Source organism: Poeciliopsis prolifica, unplaced genomic scaffold (genome assembly GCF_027474105.1).
Source record: "Poeciliopsis prolifica strain line A6 unplaced genomic scaffold, Auburn_PproV2 SCAFFOLD001, whole genome shotgun sequence".
Lineage (NCBI taxonomy): Eukaryota > Metazoa > Chordata > Actinopteri > Cyprinodontiformes > Poeciliidae > Poeciliopsis > Poeciliopsis prolifica.
The window spans coordinates 5853191-5877482 of record NW_026562376.1 but is presented as its reverse complement, the minus strand read 5'-3'; the positions used below and the strand labels follow the sequence as shown (position 1 = coordinate 5877482).

Sequence of the window (24292 nt, the reverse complement as noted above, 5' to 3'; positions counted from 1 at the left end):
GCCACGGCTGACGAAAGTTATGGCGACAACAGTCAGAGGATCCCTGGACCTTACTCACTTTTATTTCTTAGGGAAAACACTTTCTAGATGCTGGAACTTGTTTCTGTAGCTTTTTGTGATGTGTTTGTGTCTGTTTTTTTATTTAAATTTCTACTTGTCTTTTTTTTCAGGCTACCAGAAGTTTGTGGATCCAGGTATTTCTCCTGAGTTTCAAGCTGCTGCCATGCGGTTTGGTATGACTATGGCGCCCCCTGGTGTCTACATGAGGTAACGATTCAATGTTGCACTGTTTTTAGCAGAGTTGGGTTTTAACTACATAATTACATTTACAGGGATAACTTCTTTTTTTAAAATTTAATTACTCTTACTTCAGTAAAATTTCTGGATGCTTTTGTTATTTTCTAATTATGTTATTTACTCAAATTATTCTCAAATTGATTCCTAAAATACCCAAACTTTTCACACAACTTACATTTTGGCCCATCTGATTATGTAATTTCTACATATTAAATTACTGATGCTTTTACCAGTTAGGCAGTACTTGAGTGGAACTTTTTACCAAATACGTCTTTTGCTCTTACTTGAGTAAAAATGTGTTGTAGTTGTGCTACTCTTACTTGAGTATGCATTTTGGTTACAGTGGTTTTTCTTTTATTCTCTGCAGAAACAAAACTTGTCATTTTCGAAAGATTACCAACATCGATGGCAGTAAATCCCCAGCGATGCGTCTCTGTAACAGCTTCTGGAAGCGGCAGGTAAATATATCAATTAAACCCTATCAATTTGTGATCAAATAAAGTTGTGTAAAAAGCTATAATCTTATGAGAATATTAATTATTTTATCTTCTTAGTGTGGCCCTAATATCCTCTCTTACTTTTAACACTAAAGGTTTATATACACCAAATAATACATATTTTTTTTCTCACTGCCTCAAGTTAAATCTGACCAAATTTTTCTTGTTTTTGGTCAAGTACAATTACCAAAATTATTTCAATTTGCTGAATGCCACAATGATGTCATAGATTTATTTATTAATGCCTTCAAAATTTAAAAATCATGAAATCACCAATAATTTTAGTGATTGTAACTGACCTAAAACCATAGAAGTTTGACTTAACTTAAAAACGAGAGAAAAGCTGTTTATTTTTATTTGACGTATATAAACTTCACGTTTCAACTGTACCACTAAAGATATTGAACATTCATTTTAGCGATTATATTTGCTTAATTTTCCAAAGAAGGTTGCAGATGTTTGACCTAAGCTTTGTTAAAAATGCTGGTTGTATTTTAATCACAAATATATTTGCAGATGTTGTTGCTGTTGTGTTTATATAAAGTTTAAAAATAATGGCAGTGCTCTGAGGTAAACGGTGAGTCAACACAGAGGAAATGTTTAGGTATCCCTTGGGGAAAGATCATGGACCTTTACGTTCTGCTGAATGCAGATAATTTAAAGGTTCTTCAATAATAAATGGGGAAAATGTCAAGTTACGCCTCCTAGGAATTACTTAGACTATAAATATGTCTTTAATATCTACAATTTGCATTAGAAAGAAAGTTTTTGTTGGTATTTCAGATTCTCAACATCCTGAAGGAACGTTTGAAAATCATTTAACGTAAAAGAAAAAAAAAATTGGGGTGTAGAAATATTCAGTTATTAAAGTTCACGTCTTTTATGATTTTATGGGACAGTGTACAAATTAGTGTGATACTTGTGAAGCAGAAGGAAAGTGATTAAAGGTCCTCCACATTTTGTGCAAGGAAGAATCTGAAAAGTGTGGCATGCATTTGCACTCAGCCCACTTTCACTTGTTTTATGTCTCTGGCTTCTTTCTTGGAAAATAGCTGAGAAAGATTGGAAGGAGAATTTCTATGATTATCGATTTTAATTTGTTTCCATAGGTTCTTAGCTAGAGTCTAGGCCTGGACTTTGACTGGGCCATTGTGACATTTCTATGTGTAGTTTTATGAAGGCCAGATTCACGGAGAGCAGCCTCCAAACCAACAACCCGGCAAGAATAAATAGGTTTAGAAAATGGTTGAATTCAGTTGAGCGATATTTGTTTTTTGCATAAAATACACAGAAGTTTGTGTTATACTGTTTATAGAAATCATTTTAAAAGGGTTAGGGTTCACATTTTGCACATTTATGTACTTAAATTTTGGTCTCAGATGCTTTTGAAATTAGCCAAGAACTTTAAAAAAAATTCTCAGATATTGTTAATGGTTTTTTGGTGTCTAGAAAATGACCCGTTTCAAAAACCTTCAGACTCCAGCATCACAAATCAAGAGGTACTGCTCATCGCCTAGCAACCCCAACCTGTCACCTAGCAACCCACGAGGGGCTACCCCATATTTGGTCATCTGTTTCTGCTGTTGTGTAATGGCTGCTGGGAAAAAAGTATTTTGTTGTTGACTTATCCAGAAGCAATTTTCTGGATTCTTGTTGATTGTTCGGGAGGCTCCACTTCTGCTTTTCAAAGATGTATAACTGCGCATGTGTTTGCAGCCACTTTCATGTGCAATATAAATGTTGGCGACAGCTCAAAATAAACAGAACTGATCAAACTAAAATCTCACTATCTAAGAACAATTTTGTGTAAAAAACCCAAACAAATATACTGTTTTGTAGCCCATAGACCTATCCTAACTAGTTTAACGAAGCACAATAGGTCACCTTTTAAGATATTTGTTTTCTTTAGAGTGCCAACATGAAGACAAGTCAAGATGTCGATGAGCTTCTGATGGGCATGGCGTCTCAGATTGCAGAAAAAGAAGACCACATTGTTGTGGAGGACCTCAGAGGTTTTCCGTTTTCTCCTGAGTTTTTAAACTGTTGATGCTGAAACATCCAATACTCGTCTATCGCTGTTTCCGCTTTCACAGACTTCATGTATGGACCGCTGAGGTTCAGCCGCACAGATCTGGTGGCTTTGACCATCCAGAGAGGGAGAGACTTTGGTCTGCAAAGTTACACAGAGACGAGAAGAGCTCTGGATCTGCCTCCTGTAAAGACGTTTGAAGAAATTAATCCTGAGCTCAGCAGCAACAACCCGCAGGTCTCGCCCGCAGCCTCTGACAAGATGAATTCATGGACAAACAAATAAATGACACGCATTAAACGTAGCTCTGCTTCTATAGCTGCTGCGTGACGTTGCGCAGCTGTACGGCGGAGACATCTCGAAACTGGAGCTCTTCCCTGGAGGTTTGCTGGAGTCCACCGACGGACCCGGTCCGGTTTTCTCCGCCATAATCCTGGATCAGTTTGAGCGCGTCAGAAATGGAGACCGCTTCTGGTTCGAGAACAAGCAGAACGGGTAACGCTGAAGAATTTCCTAGCAATGGAGATACTTCTAATATAACCACCGTCTCTGAAGAAAACCAAAATCACTTTTCTATCACAACAATTTGGGTTTTAGCTACAAAAACAACATTTTCCCCACAACATTTAGAAAGTATTGAACATTTCAGGCAATTTTTCAGGAATTATTAACTTAACATTGATCAAATTTCTATCACTTATCAATATTAAGAAATTATTGACTTGAAGTCAACAGTTTCTTAATATTTGTGAAAAGGTATTGATTATTTTTAACATGGAAACATTTCTTTTTATAAGTGAAATAATCTGCCAGTCATAGTTGCACTTTAATTTTTTATAAATATTAAGGATTTATTTACATAAAACAAGCTCTTATATTTTGCTGACAAAGTTTAATTTTATTTCACGTGAATTTAGATATTTACACTATGAATTAGACAAAAAAATACTTAATATTAAATTAGATTTGTTATTTTATTTTTACTCCTCCAGTTTGTTCACTGATGAGGAGATCCAGACGATTCGCAGTCTCACATATCGGGATGTTCTCATCGCCGTCACAAGCGCAGAGGAAACTCATTTACAAGAAAACGTGTTCTTTTGGACGGAGGGTAGCAATTCAACACGTTTGGCTTTTTTGTTATTTTTTCAATTAGAAAGTATGTTTATAGAAAAACCGATGTGCTTCTAGGTGACCCCTGTCCTCAGCCTGCGCAGCTGGACGCATCGATGCTGCATCCGTGCACCAACGTCACTAAACTGGATTACTTTGACGGAAGCCACGCCGGCTTTGGTATCGCCATCGCTGTTATGTGTCTCTTCCCTCTTGGTCAGTGTAGAAATTGCTCTCTGAATGCATTCAGGAAACAGTTTATTTTTTGGGTGAAACTAAAACAATAAACTGCCTTCTCAGTGAGTTTTCTGGTGGCTTGTCTGGTGGCGTGCCTTCGGAAGTACAGGTACAAAAAGTTTCAGAGGAGAAAAGGAAAAGCAGGAAATACAGCAGAGGAGCCGACTCTGGGAATCGCTGGTATGAATCGTCCTGTGGAGTTTTATCTTTTAATGTGATGTTTTGGTTGATTAAGAATCCGATTTTGTTTGTTTTTGTCCGTCTCAAAAAGAGCATATGAAACACAAACCAATGTGAAATCAGAAACAAATAATTAAACTCACATTCTTACAGTTGTCAAGCTTCTTCCACGATTGATTAATCAGATTAATCGTGATTAATCAATAATTGATATAATTATGACAAATTTAGCAATCAATTAATTGTCATCTGGAGTAGATACACTGTTAAAAACTGTTCAATTTAAGATGAAAAACCTTCTTTTTCTGTAAATATGTTAAAGTGTCTGGTTTTAATTTCACCTTGTTCAAATTCTGTAAAAAATAATTTAAAATCATCCAATTAAGCAACTTTTGCTATTCAATTATTAATTAGTTAATTAAAAAAAGCACAGTAGATGAACTTTATGCTTTACTAAAGTTAAATAAAGCTGAAAGATGTAACCTTTTCACATGTTGATGTTAAAAGGATTTTTGTTAGCTGTAGATTTTAAGCAAAAATGTTACTTTTTATTTAAAAAAGGAATTAAATTATTTATTTTACATCTTTTAATGTGTTTATAATATTGTTTAAATTAAGGTTAAGTGGCTAAATTAAAATTCTATGAAATGTGACATTTTTTAATAAAATAATCGGTAGCCTCTTCACAATCAACAATGGTAAACAAGAATTTCTTTCAATAGGTTTATTAATCTATAGAAACTGGATTTGAATTATCTAGTCTAAGAAATGTCATGTCATTTTTTTAAAACAGCATTTTATTTATATTTTTAGGATTTAAAATAGTTGAACAGAGGATAAGTATGTTTTGAAAAGCACATAGATTCAATACTAATGAGGAGTAAAGAAGAAGTAAAGAAATATTATTGTCATTCTTGTAGAAATTCAGGTGCAAATATTGCAGAAAGAATTTGAAAACTGGTTCAAAGCTCTGAATTTGTTATGTCTGTATTTAAGACATTAACTTGTTCCTTTTAATTGTTAACCAAAGTTATTAAGAACATATTAGAGCCAGAAGTTGCTGATTTTTTGGCTGTGACATAAAATCCAAGATAAAAAATGATGAATTTTGCTGTAACTTAAAAAGTCAGTAAAGTTTAAGAGGTTTTAATTCCTTGATGATTTAAATGACTCTGTATTTTACCGTATTTATCTTTTAATTGTGTTCTTGGCTGCAGCGTACGAGTGGCAGGGTCGTAGAAAACCACTGCATCCGGTCAGTGTGGAGATTGAAAACAGGAGGCTGCAGGTGTTGGACAGATCTGGGGTCGCTCACCGCTCCCTCAGTCTGAGAAACCAGAACCACCTGGACATCTTTCTTTCCAGCAGTCATCACCATAAATCTCTCCTGCTCAAAGTACCAAAAGAGTACGACCTGGTAAGTTGCTGACAAGCGATTTAAAACGCCACGGTCCAGTTCCACCTGGTGCAGACAGATTTATGTCGAACAAAGTAAAGTTATCTTTGCTTTTGTGCTGCTGCCAGCTTAATCCCTGATCTAAGCATGACTCTGCAGCTATACCTGATCTCCATCACTTTTATCTTTTTTGCCCTGTGTGTGTGTGTACATCCAGGTGCTGTTTTTTGATGATGAGAGCAAACGTTCAGAGTTTGTCAGCCACTTGCGCCTGGAGCTGGAAGACATGAGGCAGGAGATGAGAGTGAAGGAGATGAGGGAGAGGGAGCTGCTGAAGGAGGCGCTGACCAAAGAGCAGAGGGCTCAGATTGTGGAAACGTTCATTCGCCACGCTTTCTCCAAGGTACAATCAGCCGCTGGACATTTACCTCACATGCTGCTCTATGCAGCGGGAGCAGCTTTAAGTTCGCCCACAAAATGTCGTCAAGTCATGTTTGAGGTCAAACCTCAGGCCGAAGGAACTAATTGTTGGCTTGACCTCTGATGTGACGAGGTCTGAGCTGACCCTCAGCTGACGTTGGCGATATTATACTGTGATGACAAATAATAACTGGGGCTTTAATAAGTGATTATTTGATGATTAATCGATTAATCAAATAACAAAAGGACAGATTTTTCATTTAATCACTAAAGCTGTTTTTATGCAATATTAGAAACATTGGAGATAATACACTATGGTGACAAATACTGAAACAGTCGTTAGTAAAAGCCTTAGTGATTAATCAATTATTCTGACGATTAATTGGAAAACCAAATGGCACATGTTGCAGATTTTTCATTTAACCACTTATGCTTTTTTTTTTATCCCAATATTAGAAATGTTGGAAATATTACATTATAATAACGAGGGCTTTAGCAATCAGTTAGTCTTAAGATTAATTGATTAATCATATAAGAAAATGGCACATTCTGCAGATTTTTCAGTTATCCACTTATTTTTGGCTTTTTTACTGCTTTGAGTTTGTTGTTCTTTGAGCAAATGACGTTTTTGTGTCTTTATACTCTAGTTAATTAATCTGAGTGATAATGAATCTGATGAAACCAATTAATCTTTTCAGCCCTAATAGTAATAATGACATTGCTGTCCTTCGGATGCTCAGGTTCTGGAAATAGAGAAGTGTGATGCTGGAGACATGAGCGGCATCTCCAGGAAGCGGGCCAGAGAGGTTCTGCAGTGCGAGCTGACGGCGTCAGAGTTTGCTGAGGCGCTCGGACTGAAACCGGACTCTTTATTTGTGGACTCCATGTTCACGCTGGCTGATAAAGACGGAAACGGTTACCTCTCTTTTCAGGAGTTTCTTGATGTCATAGTCATCTTTATGAAAGGTGAAAGCAGTGGTAACAACTATATTTTGCATCTTAGATGCATTTTTAGCTGAATTTCTGGCTTTATACAGTTAAGAATTAATTGTTGGTTATTTTTAAGGTTTTCTAAGACACAAAAAAATGTGTTCAGACTGCTTTTGTGTATTTCACAAATAATAATACAAAAATAGTGGATATCTGAAAATACACTGATATTCTGGAATGTGGACATAAAATGCAGTTTATTTACATAATAATGCCATTACTTAAAAAGAATCATTATTAAAGTAATTCTTAAAGTCTTAAATAAATTATTGTAAGTAAAAATTAATGTAGGTTTCAATCTGTTTTTTTGATTTAAGAAAATACACATTAATGTAATGCTAGGTTTCATTTAGTTTATGACATAATTAACAAACAATTGAATGCAACAAAAGTTTGCAAAAAGCCCTGAAATTATGCACTTTATTCTAGTTTTGCACATCGGTCTGTTTGCGCAAACAAATAAATAATTGCACAAATAAATAATTTCACCACATTAGATGAAATTATGTGTAAATTGTTACAAAGGCAGGTTAATTTTGGCGATGGGTTCCCTTTCCTGTTCTGGGAACAATGAGCTGAAGCTATTTGTTTAGTTATAGGAACTGCAGTGAAAAATTTTTATAACTCCAGGATCTCCGGAGGAAAAATCCCAGCTCATGTTCTCCATGAACGACATTGGTGGAACTGGCTACTTATCGAAGGAGGAATTCGCCAGGATGCTCAGGTTTCAGCAGCTCTCCTCTTCGTCTTTGTCATGGCTGAACAGTGTTTACTCGGCCGTTTTGTCCTTACCCTTTTGATGCATTGCAGGTCTTTCATTGAAATCTCCAACGGCGTTCTGTCAAAGACACAGGCAGAGGACGGCATCAAGGCCATGATGCAGGCGGCAGGGTTTGACGACAAGGAGAAAATCTCATGGAGGGACTTTCACTCGCTCCTGAAGGACCATGAGAGGGAGCTGCAGTTCGCGCAACTCAATGTCAAAGGTTTGAGAAAGTTTGGTTTGAAGGTGACCTATATAGATTAGGATAAGTCTAAGAGCGATACAAAACATTTCTATCACATTATTTGGAAAAAAATCACTCTTTGGTAATAACATTTGAGTCAATTCAGCCTATTTTGAGTTCCTTTCAGAATAAGCTCTTGGCCACGCCTCTCAACTCAATGCTTACTCTCACACTGGAAACCAGCTGACCAAACATGCTGGAGCAAGAGGTGATCGATATGGACATAAACCTTTATCACAATATTCAGTGGCATTGTTGAAGTGATGATAAGAACTATTAATTTCTTCTTTTTTCGTTAACTTATGGTTCTGACTACATTACACATCAATCATCACCCAACAAACACAAATGCTGCTCCGTCCCATTTCTGATATGCTTCCTTAAGACATTAGTCACATAAAAAAGTGTGTCTTGTACCATTAAAATGCACACATATTTTCAAATTTAATTTTACTTTAATTGGAAAAAAGACAGTGGAGAAAAAGTAAAACTAACACTCCCAACAATACGGATACATCAAAAAACATTAACTAAATGCCAATAAATGGGTTGGTAGGATTAAAAAAAAAAGTGTTTTAAGAATTAGTAGAAACCCAAATGAAAGTGTAAAAACGTGTAAAAAGGTCCCTTTAAGACCTTTAATTGTCTTTTGTCCTTATTGGATCCATTTCTGTCTTTGCAGGGATGGAGAATCAGGGGAAGAAACGCCTGAGTCGAGATCAGAGAGTGTCCTTCATCCTTCCAGCAAACGGGTAAGAAAGTAGGACAAACCGTTATCTACTGATACAGTACACAAATACTACAATATATGTAAATAAGAAAGCTCATAAGCTGCTAACAGTTTTATTTGATTTTTATCACAGCAGTAGTAAATCAGATGGACTGGAGCTACGAAGGCGGAAAAAGTAAGTCGGTTTTCGGATTTCAGTTTCATGCAAAAACACAAAATCTTACCGAGAACTTTTGTCTAATTTCTAGTTCAAATCTTGATACACTTGAAATGAGACAAAACTGACTTACAAATAACATTTCAGCAACACATAGGAACTTGGTTTAAGTCAATAATCTCTTAATATTGATTAAAAAGTGCAAGTTTCACTGGAGATTATTTCAATTACAACATGGGAAAAACGTATCGTATAAGTTGAATTATCTGCCTGTGAAATTAGTACCTTTTTTTTTTATCAATGTCAAGAAAATAGCATGATTTTCTTGGCCAATCTACACTTCCTGTTATCTTACATGTCATTGGTTGCTGCATTTCAGTCTGAAAGTTGCGTGACGTCTCCAGATTTTAAGATATTCAATAAATGCGAATTAGAATTTGTTTGTATTGGTCACATTACTACCACCCAGAAACCACTTGGTGCATTATTGTAGGTTGCGCAGGAGGCTCTACTTCTGCTTTTCAAAGTTGTACAATTGAATAATTGTAGATCTGTTTGCTGACATGTGTGAGTGTAAATGTTGAGTTAGGGGATACCAGTAGTTGTTTTTTTCTTATTGAAAGTGACAAGAGGCCGTAAAACAGCTCATTAGGAACTAATCAGACAAAAATCTTATTGTTGAAGAAAGATTTTGTCCAAAAAATGATGTGTTGCCCATAGACCCATCCCTGCCTGTTCTAGGAAGCTTTATAGGTCACATTTAAAATTTCACTTTAAACAAACATTTTGGTCAATTTTGTAAAAAGAGAAAGCAGTGAAACAGTATTACAGTTTGTTTTTTTTGGGTTGTTCACAATCAGAAAACTCTTCCCGCACAGACAGTAAGCCAGTATAAACTTAGATGACCATTAAAAAACATGTTACTGATTTGTTTACTTGCAGGTTAAGCGTTAAAGCCCCATCTGTTTACGTGAAACCGAAACGTGAGCAGTACATCAGGAACCCTGTGCAGCAGAAAGTCCAGCAGTTCAAACGTTTCATCGAGAACTACCGCCGCCACATCATTTGTTTCATCGTCGTGTTTGGCATCACAGCCGGTGTGATCACTGAGAGATGCTACTGTGAGTGGAAAACATCACCTCATAAAGACATGTACAAAACATTGAAATACATGGTTGACTGAGACCCTGTGTTCAGTCTACAGTTCTCAGGCTGAAGCCACCGGCGTGCCTGAATCCACAGTGATGGGCATCATAGTCGCTCGCGGCACGGCGGCTGGAATCTCCTTCCTGTATCCCTACATCCTCCTCACCGTGTGTCGAAACCTCATCACGCTGTTGAGAGAAACCTTCCTGAACCGCTACATCCCCTTCGATGCTGCCATCGACTTGCACCGCATCATGGCCATGACGGCCATCGTCCTCTCAGGTCAGTCTGGAGGACTTTGGTATAAAAACAGAGTTAGTTTATTGTCAGTTGTAACAAGCTACATCCAATCAATTACATTTAATTGAGTCCCCTTTTGGAAAAAATTTACTTTTAGGAGTATTTTTACTGTGCTGTCTTAGTTGAGTAAAATGTCTAGATCCAGTAACTTCACTGAATGAAGAACAAAAATGTTTTAACCAAAAAAAAAAGAAAATCACCTGCTGATTTTGCAGCATAAATGTTTTTTTTTTTTTTTGTTATTTAATACTATTTCATATATCAGAAATATATATATATATATATATATATATAAATTCGCTTCTCACCCACCGCGGGTGGTTCTTATCCTCTGCGCTCGGGTCCTCTACCAGAGGCCTGGGAGCTTGAGGGTTCTGCGCAGTATCTTGGCTGTGCCAAGGACTGCACATTTCTGGACTGAGATGTCTGATGTTGTTCCTGGGATCTGTTGTAGCCACTGCTCCAGTTTGGGGGTTACTGCCCCGAGGGCCCCGATGACCACAGGCACCACTGTGGTCTTCACCTTCCAGGCCCTCTCCAGTTCCTCCCTGAGGCCCTGGTATTTCTCTAGTTTCTCGTGCTCCTTTTTCCTGATGTTGCAATCACTTGGTATTGCTACATCTACCACAACGGCTTTCCTCTGATGTTTATCCACTACGACAATGTCTGGTTGGTTCGCCATTACCATTTTGTCTGTCTGGATCTGGAAGTCCCACAGGATCTTAGCTCTGGCGTTCTCCACCACCTTTGGGGTGTTTCCCACTTTGATCTCGGGTTTCCAGTCCATATTCTGCACAGATGTTTCTGTACACTATGCCTGCCACTTGGTTATGTCGCTCCATGTACGCTTTCCCTGCCAGTATCTTGCACCCTGCTGTGATGTGCTGGACTGTCTCAGGGGCCTCCTTGCACAACCTACACCTTGGGTCTTGTCTGGTGTGGTAGATCTGGGCCTCTATTGCTCTGGTGTTTAGGGCCTGTTCCTGGGCGGCCAGGATGAGGGCCTCTGTGCTGTCCTTGAGTCCAGCTTTTTCCAGCCATTGGTAGGATTTACTGAATCAGCCACTTGGGTTATTTGCTGGTGGTACATCCCATGTAGGGGCTTGTCCTCCCATGATGGTATCTCTGGCACCTCAACCTCCGTTCCCTGTTGTCTGAGACATTCACTGAGCACATTGTCTGTTGAGGCTTTGTCCCTGATGTATTTATGGATCTTAGTTGTTTCGTCCTGGACAGTGGTTCTCACACTCACTAGTCCTCTGCCTCCGTCCTTGCGGTCGTGTACAGTCTCAGGGTGCTGGATTTGGGATGGAACCCTCCATGCATGGTTAGTAGCTTTCTAGTCTTAATATCTGTGGCTTTCATCTCCTCCTTTTTGGCCAGCTGATTATTCCAGCAGGGTATCTGATTACTGGCAGGGCATAGCTGTTTATCGCACGGATTTTGTTCTTGCCATTGAGCTGGCTTCTCAGGACTTGCCTTATTCGTTGGAGGTATTTAGCTGTGGCTCCTTTCCTTGTGGCCTCATCGAGGTTGCCATTTGCTTGTGGTATACCTAGGTACTTGTAACTGTCCTCTATGTCTGCTATTGTTCTTGTGGGAGTGAGACTCCTTCTGTGTGGATCACCTTCCCCCTCTTTGTGATCAGCCGACCATTTCTCTAGTCCGAATGACATTCCAATGTCAGTGCTGTAGATCCTGGTGGTGTGGATCAGTGAGTCGATGTCGCTCACTCTTGGCATACAGCTTGATGTCATCCATGTAGAGGAGGTGACTGATGTTGGCCCCATTTTTGAGTCGGTATCCATAGCCAGTCTTGTTGATAATTTGGCTGAGGGGGTTCAGGCCTATGCAGAACAGTAGCGGGGACAGGGCATCTCCTTGGTATATGCCACATTTGATGGACACTTGTGCAAGTGGTTTGCAGTTGGCTTGAAGGGTGGTTTTCCACAGCCTCATCGAGTTTGCAATGAAGGCTCTCAGAATTCTGTTGATGTTATACATCTCTAGGCATTCAATGATCCAAGTATGCGGCATTGAGTCATAGGCTTTCTTGTAATCGATCCAAGCCATGCACAGGTTGGTGTGTCGGGTTTTGCAGTCTCGGGCAACTGTGCGGTCTACGAGGAGTTGGTGTTTGGCTCCTCTGGTATTTACACCGATACCCTTCTGTGCCGTGCTCATGTGTTTATCCATGTGTTTGCTTATCTTGGCCGCTATGATGCCTGACATGAGCTTCCAGGTTGTGGAGAGGCAGGTTATTGGTCGGTAGTTGGGTGGGACTGGACCCTTTGATGGATCCTTCTGGATTAGGATTGTCCGCCCTTCAGTTAACCATTCAGGGTGAGTCCCACTTTGTAGCAGCTGGTTCATTTGGGCTGCCAGTCGCTCATGGAGAGCAGTGAGTTTCTTTTAGCCAGTAGGCATGGATCATGTCAGGCCCTGGTGCTGTCCAGTTTTTCTACCTGAGACTCTTTCTTGAACATCTGTCACAGTGATGGTTACCGGGGCTTGCTCAGGGAGGTTGCTGTGGTCCTCTCGTAGAGAGATCAGCCACTGTGCATTGCTGTTGTGGGACGCCTCCCTTTCCCATATGCCTTTCCAGTATTGTTCAGTCTCCAGCCTTGGTGGGTCTGCTCTGTTGTTATTACCCTGCCATTGAGAGTACACCTTAGCTGGTTGAGTGGAGAAGAGCCGGTTAATCCTTCTATCTCTTTAGGCGGCTGGCCAAGGCTTGGAGCCTCTGTTTGGCAGTCTCGAGTGCTTCAGGTATGGGCATCTGGCTGTACTTTCTGGGTACTGGTCTTTTCATTGTACCCTTGTGGAGCTCTGACAGTTGGCTCACTTCCCTCCTTGTTACCTTGATTTTAGCCTCTAACCGTCTTTTCCATGGTGGGTATTGGGTCTCATGGTTGCTCTTATAGCCAAGTATCTCAAGGATCACTGATGCTGAGTTGTAGATCAGCTCATTGGTTTCTGTTATGGTGTTGGTAGGGATCGTTCTCAATGCTGCATTCACATTCTCAATGAGACTTTCTGATGGTACTTCACTCAGCCGTTTGTAATTGGCGCCGGGGAGGCCTGGTTGTCATTCGGGTCATGATTCTCTCTCTCAGGTCAGCAGCTGTCTCGTTCAGCTCTGTTTCGCTCATTGGGGCCGTGTATCCCCTCACTGGGTGGGGACTTGTAGTTAAGTCCCCACAGTCCTGACATCCGGGTTCCTCCCTTTTGCCGTAGCATTTGTGTTGTATCTCGTCAATCTCAAGTTGTGATAGCAGTTGCCGTTTGCGGATGTTGGAACACTGAGCTACTAGTTGTTTAGCGCTTAGTGTTGACTGGGGATGTCGAAGTAACCATTCCTTCCCCAGTCTTTGCATGTAACCTCTCTCACTAGGGTTACTTGAGTAGTAGCATTCCAACAGATCCACATTTTCATCTCTCGCCCATTTCCGTCTTGTTCCAGTAGCCCATTTGTCATCAAGGTGCTCTGGTTCCCCAACACCTGACGCAGACCTTGTTTGGCCGGGCGACGTCTGAGCCGGCATGTTATGCAACTTAGTATCTCTCATGGTATGAGGTAGGCAGTAGCTTGAAGGGTCTTGCCTAAGGACCCAGACTGGATTCGAACCCTGCCCTCTCGGGTGATATACTGATGCCTTATGTATTGAGCTATCCAGTATATATATATATATATATATATATATATATATATATATATATATATATATATATATATATATATATACATGAGCTATTTTAATTTTGATCTTTAAAATATCAAAATTTCCACTTAACTTTATATTGTGATCCATCTTATGAAGTAATTTTTACCAAATGCTTTTTTACTTTTACTTGAGTAAAAATATGTTTAAGTAGAACTACTTTTTTTGCCTAAAAATTAAGTAATAAATAGTTAATTTCATAATAATAATTTTAAAAAAAAATATTGTGATAAAATATCGCCCAACTGCAGCTGCAGTTTAAGGCATTATATTGGAAAGTAACATAGTTGCTTGATTGTACTACAAAATGTAGATGAATGGAAAATTCACCTTTAAAAAGCCTGACCTGCTGATACAGATATTTTTGCCTGAATTGAAATTGTTTTTCACACTGTAACTGTTCAGTTTATTCTTTGTCACTTAAACATGTCAGCTTGCCAAATTTCCACACAGATCGACATGATAACATTAAAAAAAAGGTGCAAAAACACAAATATACCATGTTTTACCTAAATCCTCGAAGATGGTCTCGCATAAAACACTAAAATATTTATCTTTAAAGTTTTGCAATTTACAGAGCATTCACCAAATAATTAGAGCTGTGTTTACTTCAAGCTCTTTGTGCTGAAAACAGCATCATTAAGTTCTTAAAGGGGGTTTTATTCATCATTGCAGTGTGTTCCTCCTGTAACATCATTGAATTAAATATGCCAGTGTTTTCCAGGGCTTAGTTGTTTATCCTTCAGGGGCGTATTTAATCTTTTTTGCTTTAAAATGAGACAAGATGGCTTTCTTGCATGACATCTGGCATGACAAAAGAGGTTTAAAGTCTTTTCTCTTAACCAGGATAAGACTTTGAGCTAAGAAGCGAGGACCAGTCACTGTTTAATTATTATTTCTTGCCTAAGCAGCGTTCTCTGGTTTCCCAGTGAAAATGTGAATCAGTGGTTTTTGCTGGTTTTTGTGTTTCCACTGCAGTTGCTCACAGTTTGGGCCATGTGGTCAACATCTACATGTTTTCCATCAGCGACCTCAACATCCTTTCCTGCCTGTTCCCAAACGTCATTGTCAACAATGGGTAACATTTTAAAGTTACACATTTCATTGACAGATTTGGAGATGTCTAGATTAGCATTAGCTTCCCCCTTAGCAAAACCATTGTACAATTTTTTTTTTCTCATTGTTAAATTCTTTTAGCATAAATGCTGCATCAGACCTTCTCATTTTGGTTGGCTGTGAGTTTTCTTAGGGTCATTTCAGTTTTCTTTCTTGACAAAAACTTTTCCTTGTTGCGTTGCTATGCCAGCTTGAGGTGCAGAGCAGCTTAATAAATTTGACAATAAACCGTCAGGACGATGAGAATAGCACATAAAATTTCTATAAATTCTTTTAACTTATATTTTATAATAATTATAGAAAAACTGTATGTAGGAGGGTCCCAAGTTCCCAAATTCTAACTTTTTGATTTCAGAGAATTAAAGTCACAATTCTGACCTCATAATACTAAGAAAAAAGTTAGAATTCAGAGATTAAAGTCAAAATTATGAGATGAAAGTCAGACTTATAAAAAAAAAAGTTAGAATTCCAAGAAGTCAGAATTCTGAGATTAAAATTTGAATTCTGAGAAAAGTCAGAATTCTGAGAAAAGTCAAAATTCTGAGAAGTCAAAATTTTGAGATTAATGTCAAAATTCTGAGAAAAAAGTACAAATTTTCAGATTAAATTGAAAATTCAGAGAAAAGTCAAAATTCTGAGATTAAAGTTAGAATTCTGAGAAAATGATTTCCAGTGAACATAATATATAGCATTTATAATTCTTTTATAATTCTTTTTTTACATATTCCCTCCAACTTTCTCCGGCCTCCATAGCGCCTCCTGGTAGCTGACCACAGCCCCACATTTTGAAAAACACTGATTTAAGTAATTCACTGTGTTATTTTTCCATTTTAGGTCTGAAATTCCTCCTAAGTGGTACTGGTGGTTCTTTCAGACAGTTCCAGGTAGACTTTTAATCTGATTTTATAGTTTAGATATTTGTCAAAGCTTTTTGTGTCATTTTTCCCTTCTGCTTCTCTGTAGGAATCACCGGCGTCCTGCTTCTCTTTGCCTTTGCATTCATGTATGTTTTTGCCTCCCATTACTTCCGGCGCATCAGTTTTCGTGGGTTTTGGATCACTCATTACCTCTACGTTGTTGTGTACATTCTGGTAAGCACTTTCTGAGCTCAGCTCTCTGATGAGGAGGCAGTTATGATTGTCTGATACCAGTGTGTGTGCGTGTGTGTGTGTGTGTGTGTGTTCATCAGACGGTCATACACGGCAGCTACGCTCTGCTGCAGGAGCCTCGTTTCCACGTCTACCTGATCCCGCCCAGCCTGCTCTTCCTGCTGGACAAACTGATCAGCCTGAGCAGGAAAAAGTTGGAGATCCCTGTTCTCAGAGCCGAGCTGCTGCCTTCAGGTAATATTCTTAATTTATCGTCTTTGAAGGTATTAGGCTGATAAAGAACATAATAATCCAGTTGAAAATTGTTTTGCACAAAATTATTCTTTGAAAATGTTGATTTTAGTCTGGTTAGTTCTGCATACACTGCAAATACACAAAATATTACCTAGTATTTCTGTCTAATCTTTAGTGCAAATTTTTCAGAAAGACAAAAGATACTGTTTTAAATTAATAATCCCTTAATATTGATACTAAAAAGTACTAGATTTTGCCTTATAACCAAACATTTCCCATGTTTTAAGTGAAAAAAATCTGCCAGTGGAACTAGTTCTTAATTATTAACAAAATTAAGGAATTACAGAAACAAACTGCTATATGTTTAGCTGCAAAGTTATTTGAAAGTCAGTTTTAGTTTTCTTATTTGCACTAAAAAAATTAAACAAAAAATATTTTGTAAGATTTTTTTGTTTTGCAGTGTATTTTTAGCTCCTTTCAGAATAAGCTGTTTTAAGGCCTGTTGTCACTTTAAATGAAAATAAGCAGCAGCTGGCAAACGTTTCTCAAACTCAACTGAAGATGGCTGCAAAACGATGCCCAATTGTACAACAATACATCTAATTTTCCATACATCAAAAAAAACAAAACATGAAACCTGCCAAAAAAACGAAATGTTTTTTTAGAAAGTTGTGAATTTTGCATATTAGGTCCCATTTAAAATAAACTCATTTCTCAGTCTTATCTCTTGTCTACACTCTATCCTTCCCGAAGGCGTGACACATCTGGAGTTCAAGCGTCCCCCAGGCTTCGTGTACCGTTCAGGCCAGTGGGTTCGGGTCGCCTGCTTGGTGTTGGGCACAGACGAGTACCACCCATTCACTCTGACTTCAGCCCCGCATGAGGAGAACCTGAGCCTGCACATCCGGGCCGTGGGTCCCTGGACCAGTCGGCTCAGAGAGCTCTACACCGAGGAGAGCCTCCTGGAGTTTGGTTCCTATCCAAAAGTTTGCCTCTTTACTGCTGTCTCACCTGTTTTAATGGTTTTTGGCCCTTTTTGACAGTAATGAAGGGATTTTCTTTAATTTGAAGCTCTACTTGGATGGACCGTTCGGCGAAGGCCATCAGGAGTGGAACGACTTTGAGGTGTCTGTTCTAGTCGGAGGAGGAATCGGCGTCACACCGTTCACCTCCATCCTCAAGGACCTGGTGTTCAAGTCCTCCATCAAGTCCAAGATTCTGTGCAAAAAGGTTTGCCTTAAAATCAGAACAACCACCCGCCATCTTTAATGGCACCTCTGGAGAAGAAGAAACTTCCGATTTTAAACATGACACAAAAATACTTAAGATTTTGCATTTCTTCTATTTTTCCACTTCAATAAAATATACATTTGCTACAGAGTTTTATACAAATCTTTACTGGTGCTTCGAAAACAGAGTAAAAATAAATAAAATATTTCTTAGAAAGTGTTGAAACTGCTGTAACTCATATTTAATTGTATCTGTGAACCCTCTCAGTAACCCCTGTTGTCTGAAGGTTTATTTCATCTGGGTGACCCGAACGCAGCGCCAGTTTGAGTGGGTCTCAGACATCATCAGGGAGGTGGAGGAAATGGACACTCAGGAGCTGGTCTCCGTCCACACGTACATCACCCAGGTGGCCGAGAAGTTCGACCTGCGCACCACCATGCTGGTGAGCTTAGCACTGCTTGCTAGTGGGAAGCGGCTAAAGCTTACGATTATGTTAGCAGACAATGTTTATGGGCTTCGCCAAGATGATGGTTCAATATTTTAAAGGGGTTGTATAATGTAAAATCCACTTTTTTTTAGCTTTACGTCATGTTCTAATGTTATTCCCGCATTAAAATCAAGTTTTGCTTTGATTCTTCCAAGAATCATGTTGGAGAAATCCTTTAATCTTCATGGTAACCATCAGGCTGTGGTGGACTAGCCCCGCCCTCTTTGGAGATTCAGTTTCCAGGCGTCAGAGCGTCTGCCTCACAAAGAAGACCTCGGCTCCTTCAGACTAGCCAGCAACAGTTAGCATACACCTGGTAGAAATGCACATCTGCTGAGTTCATTTTACGAGCTGGGAATCGCTGGTAAAAACTTCGTTAAAGGGTTAATGGAGGAGCCCTGATATGATGACTTCCTGAAGGCAGAGTTCCAGAAAGAGCGGGAGTTTCTTAAAGAGACAGAGGCCCAATTTCAAGAAGTTCAATCAGGAAGAAATTTTTTAGTCATTTGGCAAATGTATACAAAACTGAAGAGCCCACCGAACTGAACCCCGTTGAAAACCTCCTGGTTATTCCACCAAATATTGATTACTGAAGTCTTCCGCAGTTAAAACATTGGCATTGTTGTTTCTAAATCAATCTGAACTTGTTTTCTTTGCATTATTTGAGCTCTCAAAGGACTGCAACTTTTTTGTCATTTTGACCATTTATCATTTTCTGCAAATAAATACAAAATTCTTGCTTGTAATTTCAGAGACGTGTTGTCAGTAGTTCATAGAATTAAACAACAATGTTCATTTTACTCAAACATAAACCTATAAAAAGTAAAACTAATAATTTTAAGAGGTCTCTTAATTTTATCCAGAGCTTTATATGGCATTTCTATAACAACTGAAGGTAACATAGTAACTTGATTATATTATAAAATTTCACTTTGTGGCTGGAAAACACGTACTGCCCCTTTAAGTAGAAAGTAGTTCACTTCCCAGGTAACTTGAACGTTTTCATTAGAGTTCAAAGGTTTCCATACTTCTTTTAAAGATATTTTGTATTTCAACTTTTTTATCATGTTAAATTTAGATTTGTTTCAGTTTATTAGCCATGACTTCTACTTCAGATATCAATTTGTTTATTTTACCAAGACTTTAAGACTTTCCTCTGTGCAGTATGTGTGTGAGCGCCACTTTCAGAAGGTGTGGAACCGCAGCCTCTTCACCGGCCTGCGCTCCGTCACTCACTTTGGCCGTCCGCCCTTCGTCTCCTTCTTCAGCTCTTTGCAGGAAGTTCACCCTGAGGTCAGCGCTCTGTCACTGCGGATCTGAGTGGGCAGGGCCACCAGGGGGCGCTAGAGGAGAAAAAACTGGGGGGAAAAAAAGTTCACATTAGTTATTTAGTTCTTATTACAAGACATAAGTTAAAATAACTTTGAGATGGAAGAGAAAAGCCTTTATTGTCCCACGGAGGGAAAATTCAGGGAATTATTTATCAGTCAAGTTTATCAAGTTGTTTAAGAAAAGTTTCAGACAAGAAAAAGACAGAAGGAAGAAAAAAAACTAAACTGTGATGGTTAAATAAAATTTGATGGGCTTAATTTAAAATATTACACATTGTCTTATGAAAACATTTTATCTGATATATTATTCAACATCAGATATAAAAAGTACCTCATCATATTTTCCATCCATGAACTAATTTCTAACTAAAATCAGAAAGTATGAGGCAGCATTTCTGCTGAAAAGAATCAGAATTATTTTCATTGTCGTTTTGCATGGAAGAAAGCACAACAAAATTTAAAATAGTAAATAAAAGTGAGGGAAAAATATAAATGCCAATATTTTACATTTATTAATTAAAGATTTTATGTAATCTTTATTTGACAAGATTAAATAAAATATATAATTTTTGTATTTGCATTACTGAAATAAAATTAGAGAAATATTTTATTGATAAAATAAAATAAAATTCATTTTATTTAACCTGATTAAATGAAACATTCTTTTTATTTAATGAAAATAAAAGGATAAAATTCAATGTTTCCATATTTTGCAGCATTCTGTATAGTTAACAATATTTCACTTTTGAAGCTTCATGGTCCTTTATCATTTTTCTGCAGGTCGGTAAAATCGGTGTGTTCAGCTGCGGACCGCCTGGCCTGACCAAGAACGTGGAGAAAGCGTGTCAGAAGATGAACAAGAGAGATCAGGCCTATTTCATGCATCACTATGAAAACTTCTGATCAGCCCTGAGCTTTTAGTTACAGAAATAACACTATTAATAATTAACAATATGTCAGCAAAATGCTTCAACCATTGCAGAAGGATTTTGTTTTTTTTGTTTTATTTAATCCACCTAATTAAACATGTTTTCCTTGCAGCTTTGTTCTCTAATCAGAAACAAGATTTGTGCATTGATTGCAATCAGGAGCAGGAATGTTTAACTTGTTCAAAGTCATAGGAATTAATTTTATTTTCATAATTCCCTTTCTTTATTCATGACCTCTGTAAAAATACAAAATACCAAGTATTACTTATCTAGTGATATCTTAGAAATAAGACAAAACTAACTTACAAGTAACTTATCAAGAAGATATAGGAGTTTGTTTAAAGCCAATAATTTCTTAATATTGATAACATGGGAAAATGTTTTTCTTATAAGTAAAATAATCTGTGAATGAAATAATCAATATTAAAGAATTATGAGTTTAAAACAAGCTCCTCTATCTTGCTGAAAAGTTACTTGTAAGTCAGGTTTCGTCTCATTTTTTGTGTTTTAAGATTTTTGCAGTGGAGCAAGTCATTTATTTGTTTGCTGTGGATGGAAATGGATTCAAGCCTTCTTCATTTGCAAATGAAAAAAAAAGTTTCATCACTATGCAGACATATTTGTGTGAATTTTTGGAATACATTTTAAAAATCATGCCTTTATTGTTTCCTGGTGTTCAACCTGTAATAAAATATTTCATCTGTCTTGGGGAGCTTCGATTATATAAGGACCTGTGAGGTTTTGTGCAGCGAAGGCTCTCAAATTTCTGCCGTCGGCTCCTTCTGGTGCAGCTCGCTTTTAGACTGGAACTGCACTCGGGTTCATCCAAACTCAAATTGGATTTATTGGTCGACTGCTAAGGCAGGCTGCTCTGCTGAAATGTTAAATTCTCTCAAACAGTCTGCAGTTTTCTGTGTGTGTCGTGTAATTATGTGAACTTCTCAGCCTGCGCAGCCCTTGCCCTGCTTGCTTATTGACTTGAATTAGTTTAATATTTGTTATGCTTGGTGATTGTTGGAGATCAGTCTATTTATGAATCAAATATATTCCAGGTTAAGAAACTGGGTTTATTGCAACATTCATCCATGTAGGATTTAAATACTTTTCTTATTTTCCTTTTTGCCCTTTTTTCTTTTGTTTCTTGTTTCTTTTGTCCATGTTTTGTCTTTTTTCCTCTTTTTCCTTTCTCTGCTTTTCGTTCTTTTTCCTGTTTTTTTATGTTTCTTTTCTTTTAATTATTTTCTTTTATTTTAATTCCTTTTCTTTCTTTTCTACTTTGTCATTTTTTTCTTTTCCTTTTTTCCCCTTTAGTTTTTTTATTTCATTTTTCTGACTTTTTTGTCTTTTTATTTTGCCTTTTTTAATTTTTCTTTTACTCAATTAAATATATATGTATCTTTTTACTAGGATTAAGTGATCATAAACAAAACTAAACTTGTGTTAAATAATTGTAAAGTGTGAATTTTATACTTTTTTGACTTCTTTAGGAAACTAATTTTGTTTAATTTTATTTAGGGGTGTTGGAATAAAGTAGGACTTTTAAAGTACAATTAAATTCAGCTTCATGACAAAATAAAACAAAACAAAAAAACTAAAATTGTTCAGTTTTAAATTCAGTCTCAGCAGATGTGAGTGTAAAGTAAAATAAATATTGATTTGTTGTAAATCCATATTGAGTCGCACATTTTTAGTCCCAATGATTTTTTTCGACGTGGAAAAAATAATAATTGTGTTTTTTCTGGTGAGTTGAAGTGAAATAGCGCCCTCTGATGGAAAAGAGCCGCTCATCCTCACCTCCATCACAGCAGCTGGATAAAAATTTGGTCCAAGGTCATATCGATTTGTGCTGCTTTTATTCCTATTTTTATAGATTTTCAGTACAATATATTAAGCTCTCCTTTTAACCGCCCTTGCTCCATCCAATTACATGTTAAATGCTTCTCTGCGGTTCGGCGTGACGGGTCGGTGCACATCAGGAACGGGTTTTAATCTTGCTTTAATCGGGTGTCACATTCACAGCAATAACCAGGAAGGTGAAGTTGTTGGAGGACTGATCAATGGACTGATGAATGCTGCAACTTTCTTGCTCAGGAGGGACCTTAGCTGTACGTCTCATTCACTTTACACAAGTTTTCCACAATGAGTGGAGGAGTTGAATCACTAACCTTGTTTTCAAAGTCCCTGGAGCTTTTCGGGCCAGTCAGCAGGACCAAAATAACTTCTGAAATATTCTCCAAGAAGGAGCTGGGAAGAAAAAAGGAAGAATACAGATGGTTTTTCAAGCCTGATGGTATAAAGGTGACCTGATATGTTTCCTTGAACAGGTTAGGAAAGGTCTGTGGTCTACACAAAACATATTCGTTACATTTTTCTGCACAAAGTCATTCTTAAAAAAAGATATTTTAGTCTCCTCAGTTCTGCCTATTTTGAGGTTTTAGGGCATCTTGTCACTAAATCCAAACAGTCTGCTGCTGGGCTCGCCGCCCAATTCAACATTTACACTCATACATGGAAATGGCTGCAAAAAGATGCCCAATTATACAACCGTGCATCTTTGAAAAGCAGAAATAAAGCCTCCTGCACAACCAACAACAATGCAGCAAGGGTTAGCGTTTCTAGATGGTAATTTAAAAACTAAACACTTGTGGGGGGTTTTCCCAGCAGCCATTGTACACCAGTAAAATCAGACGACCAATCATGTTGGAGCTCAGCCTGGGTTGCTAGGTGACAGACGGAGTTCCACTGGTGTTGCTAGGTAACGGGCTGAGCTTCACTTGCTGATTTTTAATGTTACATTCCAGAAGTTTTTGAAACAGCTCATTTAACATTAACTTATTGCCACAAAAACATCTGGGTGGCTCTTTTAAGCACTTGGACAGACGCAGCTGAGACCCAACTGGAAGAACAAAACATTTTAATTTTGCATAATATGTCTCCTTTAACGTCTGCTTCAATGAATGTCTTAATCTACCAACAAGAGAAGAGACAATGCACAACATGTTTAGTATGTGTGAGGAGCGTAGAGCAGTGTGCATGGCGGTACTTAAGAGGCTGTTAATCTTCTTAGAGCTGTTAAGTACCCAGCTAAAAATCAGCTAGTGTCCAGATTGTTTCTTCCTGCCCCAGATAAACGACTCAGACGACAACAAAGGGTTAGCTCAAAGAAATATGTGGTGGAGTGTTCACACTGGCAGGAAATATGCACTTCCTCTCCTTTGGGAGCTGTGCTGACAGAGCGGTGGGAGAAGTTTTGGTGGGCCTCCACGACTTGAAGATGTTTGGCAGCGGCTCCAAGAAGTGGTTTGTGAAAAAGCAGAAGAAGCAGCAGCAGAAATCTGGCAAGAGGCCATGCACCAGGAAGAGGAAGAAATGGGCGGAGAAGATCCTCAAAGAGCACAGAGAGCAGATCCTCAGTCAGCTGGATGTCAACGCCGTGCTGCCCTACCTGGTGTACGACAAGGTCTTCTCACTGGTGGAGTACAAGGAGATCCTGGGACAGGAGTCCAGCAGGGGACGGGCAGAGGTGTTCCTAAATCACCTGTCCTCTAAAGGGCCCGCTGCTTTCTGCTCGTTCTGCTCCGTTTTGGAGGAGGTGTGTCCCCGCCTGCTGACCTGCTTCCTGTTGGATGGAGAAG

General features: G+C 38.3%; 2 protein-coding genes and 1 long non-coding RNA gene across 9 annotated transcripts in view; 2 read left to right on the top strand and 1 right to left on the bottom strand.

Moving 5' to 3' along the window:
* duox (dual oxidase) overlaps positions 1-21180 on the top strand; it is a 25829-nt gene extending 4649 nt beyond the window's left edge. The window contains exons 8-33 of the mRNA XM_055028931.1: positions 171-267; positions 665-755; positions 2704-2806; positions 2888-3060; positions 3143-3318; positions 3816-3934; positions 4015-4152; positions 4237-4353; positions 5571-5770; positions 5967-6152; positions 6910-7135; positions 7790-7883; positions 7970-8145; positions 8849-8918; positions 9030-9071; positions 9996-10174; positions 10251-10481; positions 15200-15299; positions 16172-16221; positions 16301-16428; positions 16527-16680; positions 17434-17666; positions 17752-17910; positions 18197-18352; positions 19562-19690; positions 20509-21180. Of these exons, the coding sequence (XP_054884906.1) occupies positions 171-267; positions 665-755; positions 2704-2806; positions 2888-3060; positions 3143-3318; positions 3816-3934; positions 4015-4152; positions 4237-4353; positions 5571-5770; positions 5967-6152; positions 6910-7135; positions 7790-7883; positions 7970-8145; positions 8849-8918; positions 9030-9071; positions 9996-10174; positions 10251-10481; positions 15200-15299; positions 16172-16221; positions 16301-16428; positions 16527-16680; positions 17434-17666; positions 17752-17910; positions 18197-18352; positions 19562-19690; positions 20509-20631 (3650 nt within the window). The 3' untranslated portion in view covers positions 20632-21180. The remainder of the gene's footprint in view (positions 1-170; positions 268-664; positions 756-2703; positions 2807-2887; positions 3061-3142; positions 3319-3815; positions 3935-4014; positions 4153-4236; positions 4354-5570; positions 5771-5966; positions 6153-6909; positions 7136-7789; positions 7884-7969; positions 8146-8848; positions 8919-9029; positions 9072-9995; positions 10175-10250; positions 10482-15199; positions 15300-16171; positions 16222-16300; positions 16429-16526; positions 16681-17433; positions 17667-17751; positions 17911-18196; positions 18353-19561; positions 19691-20508) is intronic.
* LOC129359365 (uncharacterized) lies at positions 10182-24222 on the bottom strand. Its single transcript, XR_008605888.1, has 4 exons — positions 24103-24222; positions 22823-22901; positions 19634-19755; positions 10182-10495 (listed from the first exon to the last, which is right to left on the bottom strand). It is a non-coding gene; the product is annotated as an uncharacterized LOC129359365 (long non-coding RNA).
* The window catches only part of tjp1b (tight junction protein 1b), a 95132-nt gene continuing 94394 nt past the window's right edge, over positions 23555-24292 (top strand). For all 7 annotated transcript variants that reach the window (XM_055028797.1, XM_055028807.1, XM_055028709.1 and 4 more), the window contains exon 1: positions 23555-24292. In XM_055028797.1, coding sequence (XP_054884772.1) covers positions 23857-24292 — 436 coding nt within the window. In that variant the 5' untranslated portion in view covers positions 23555-23856.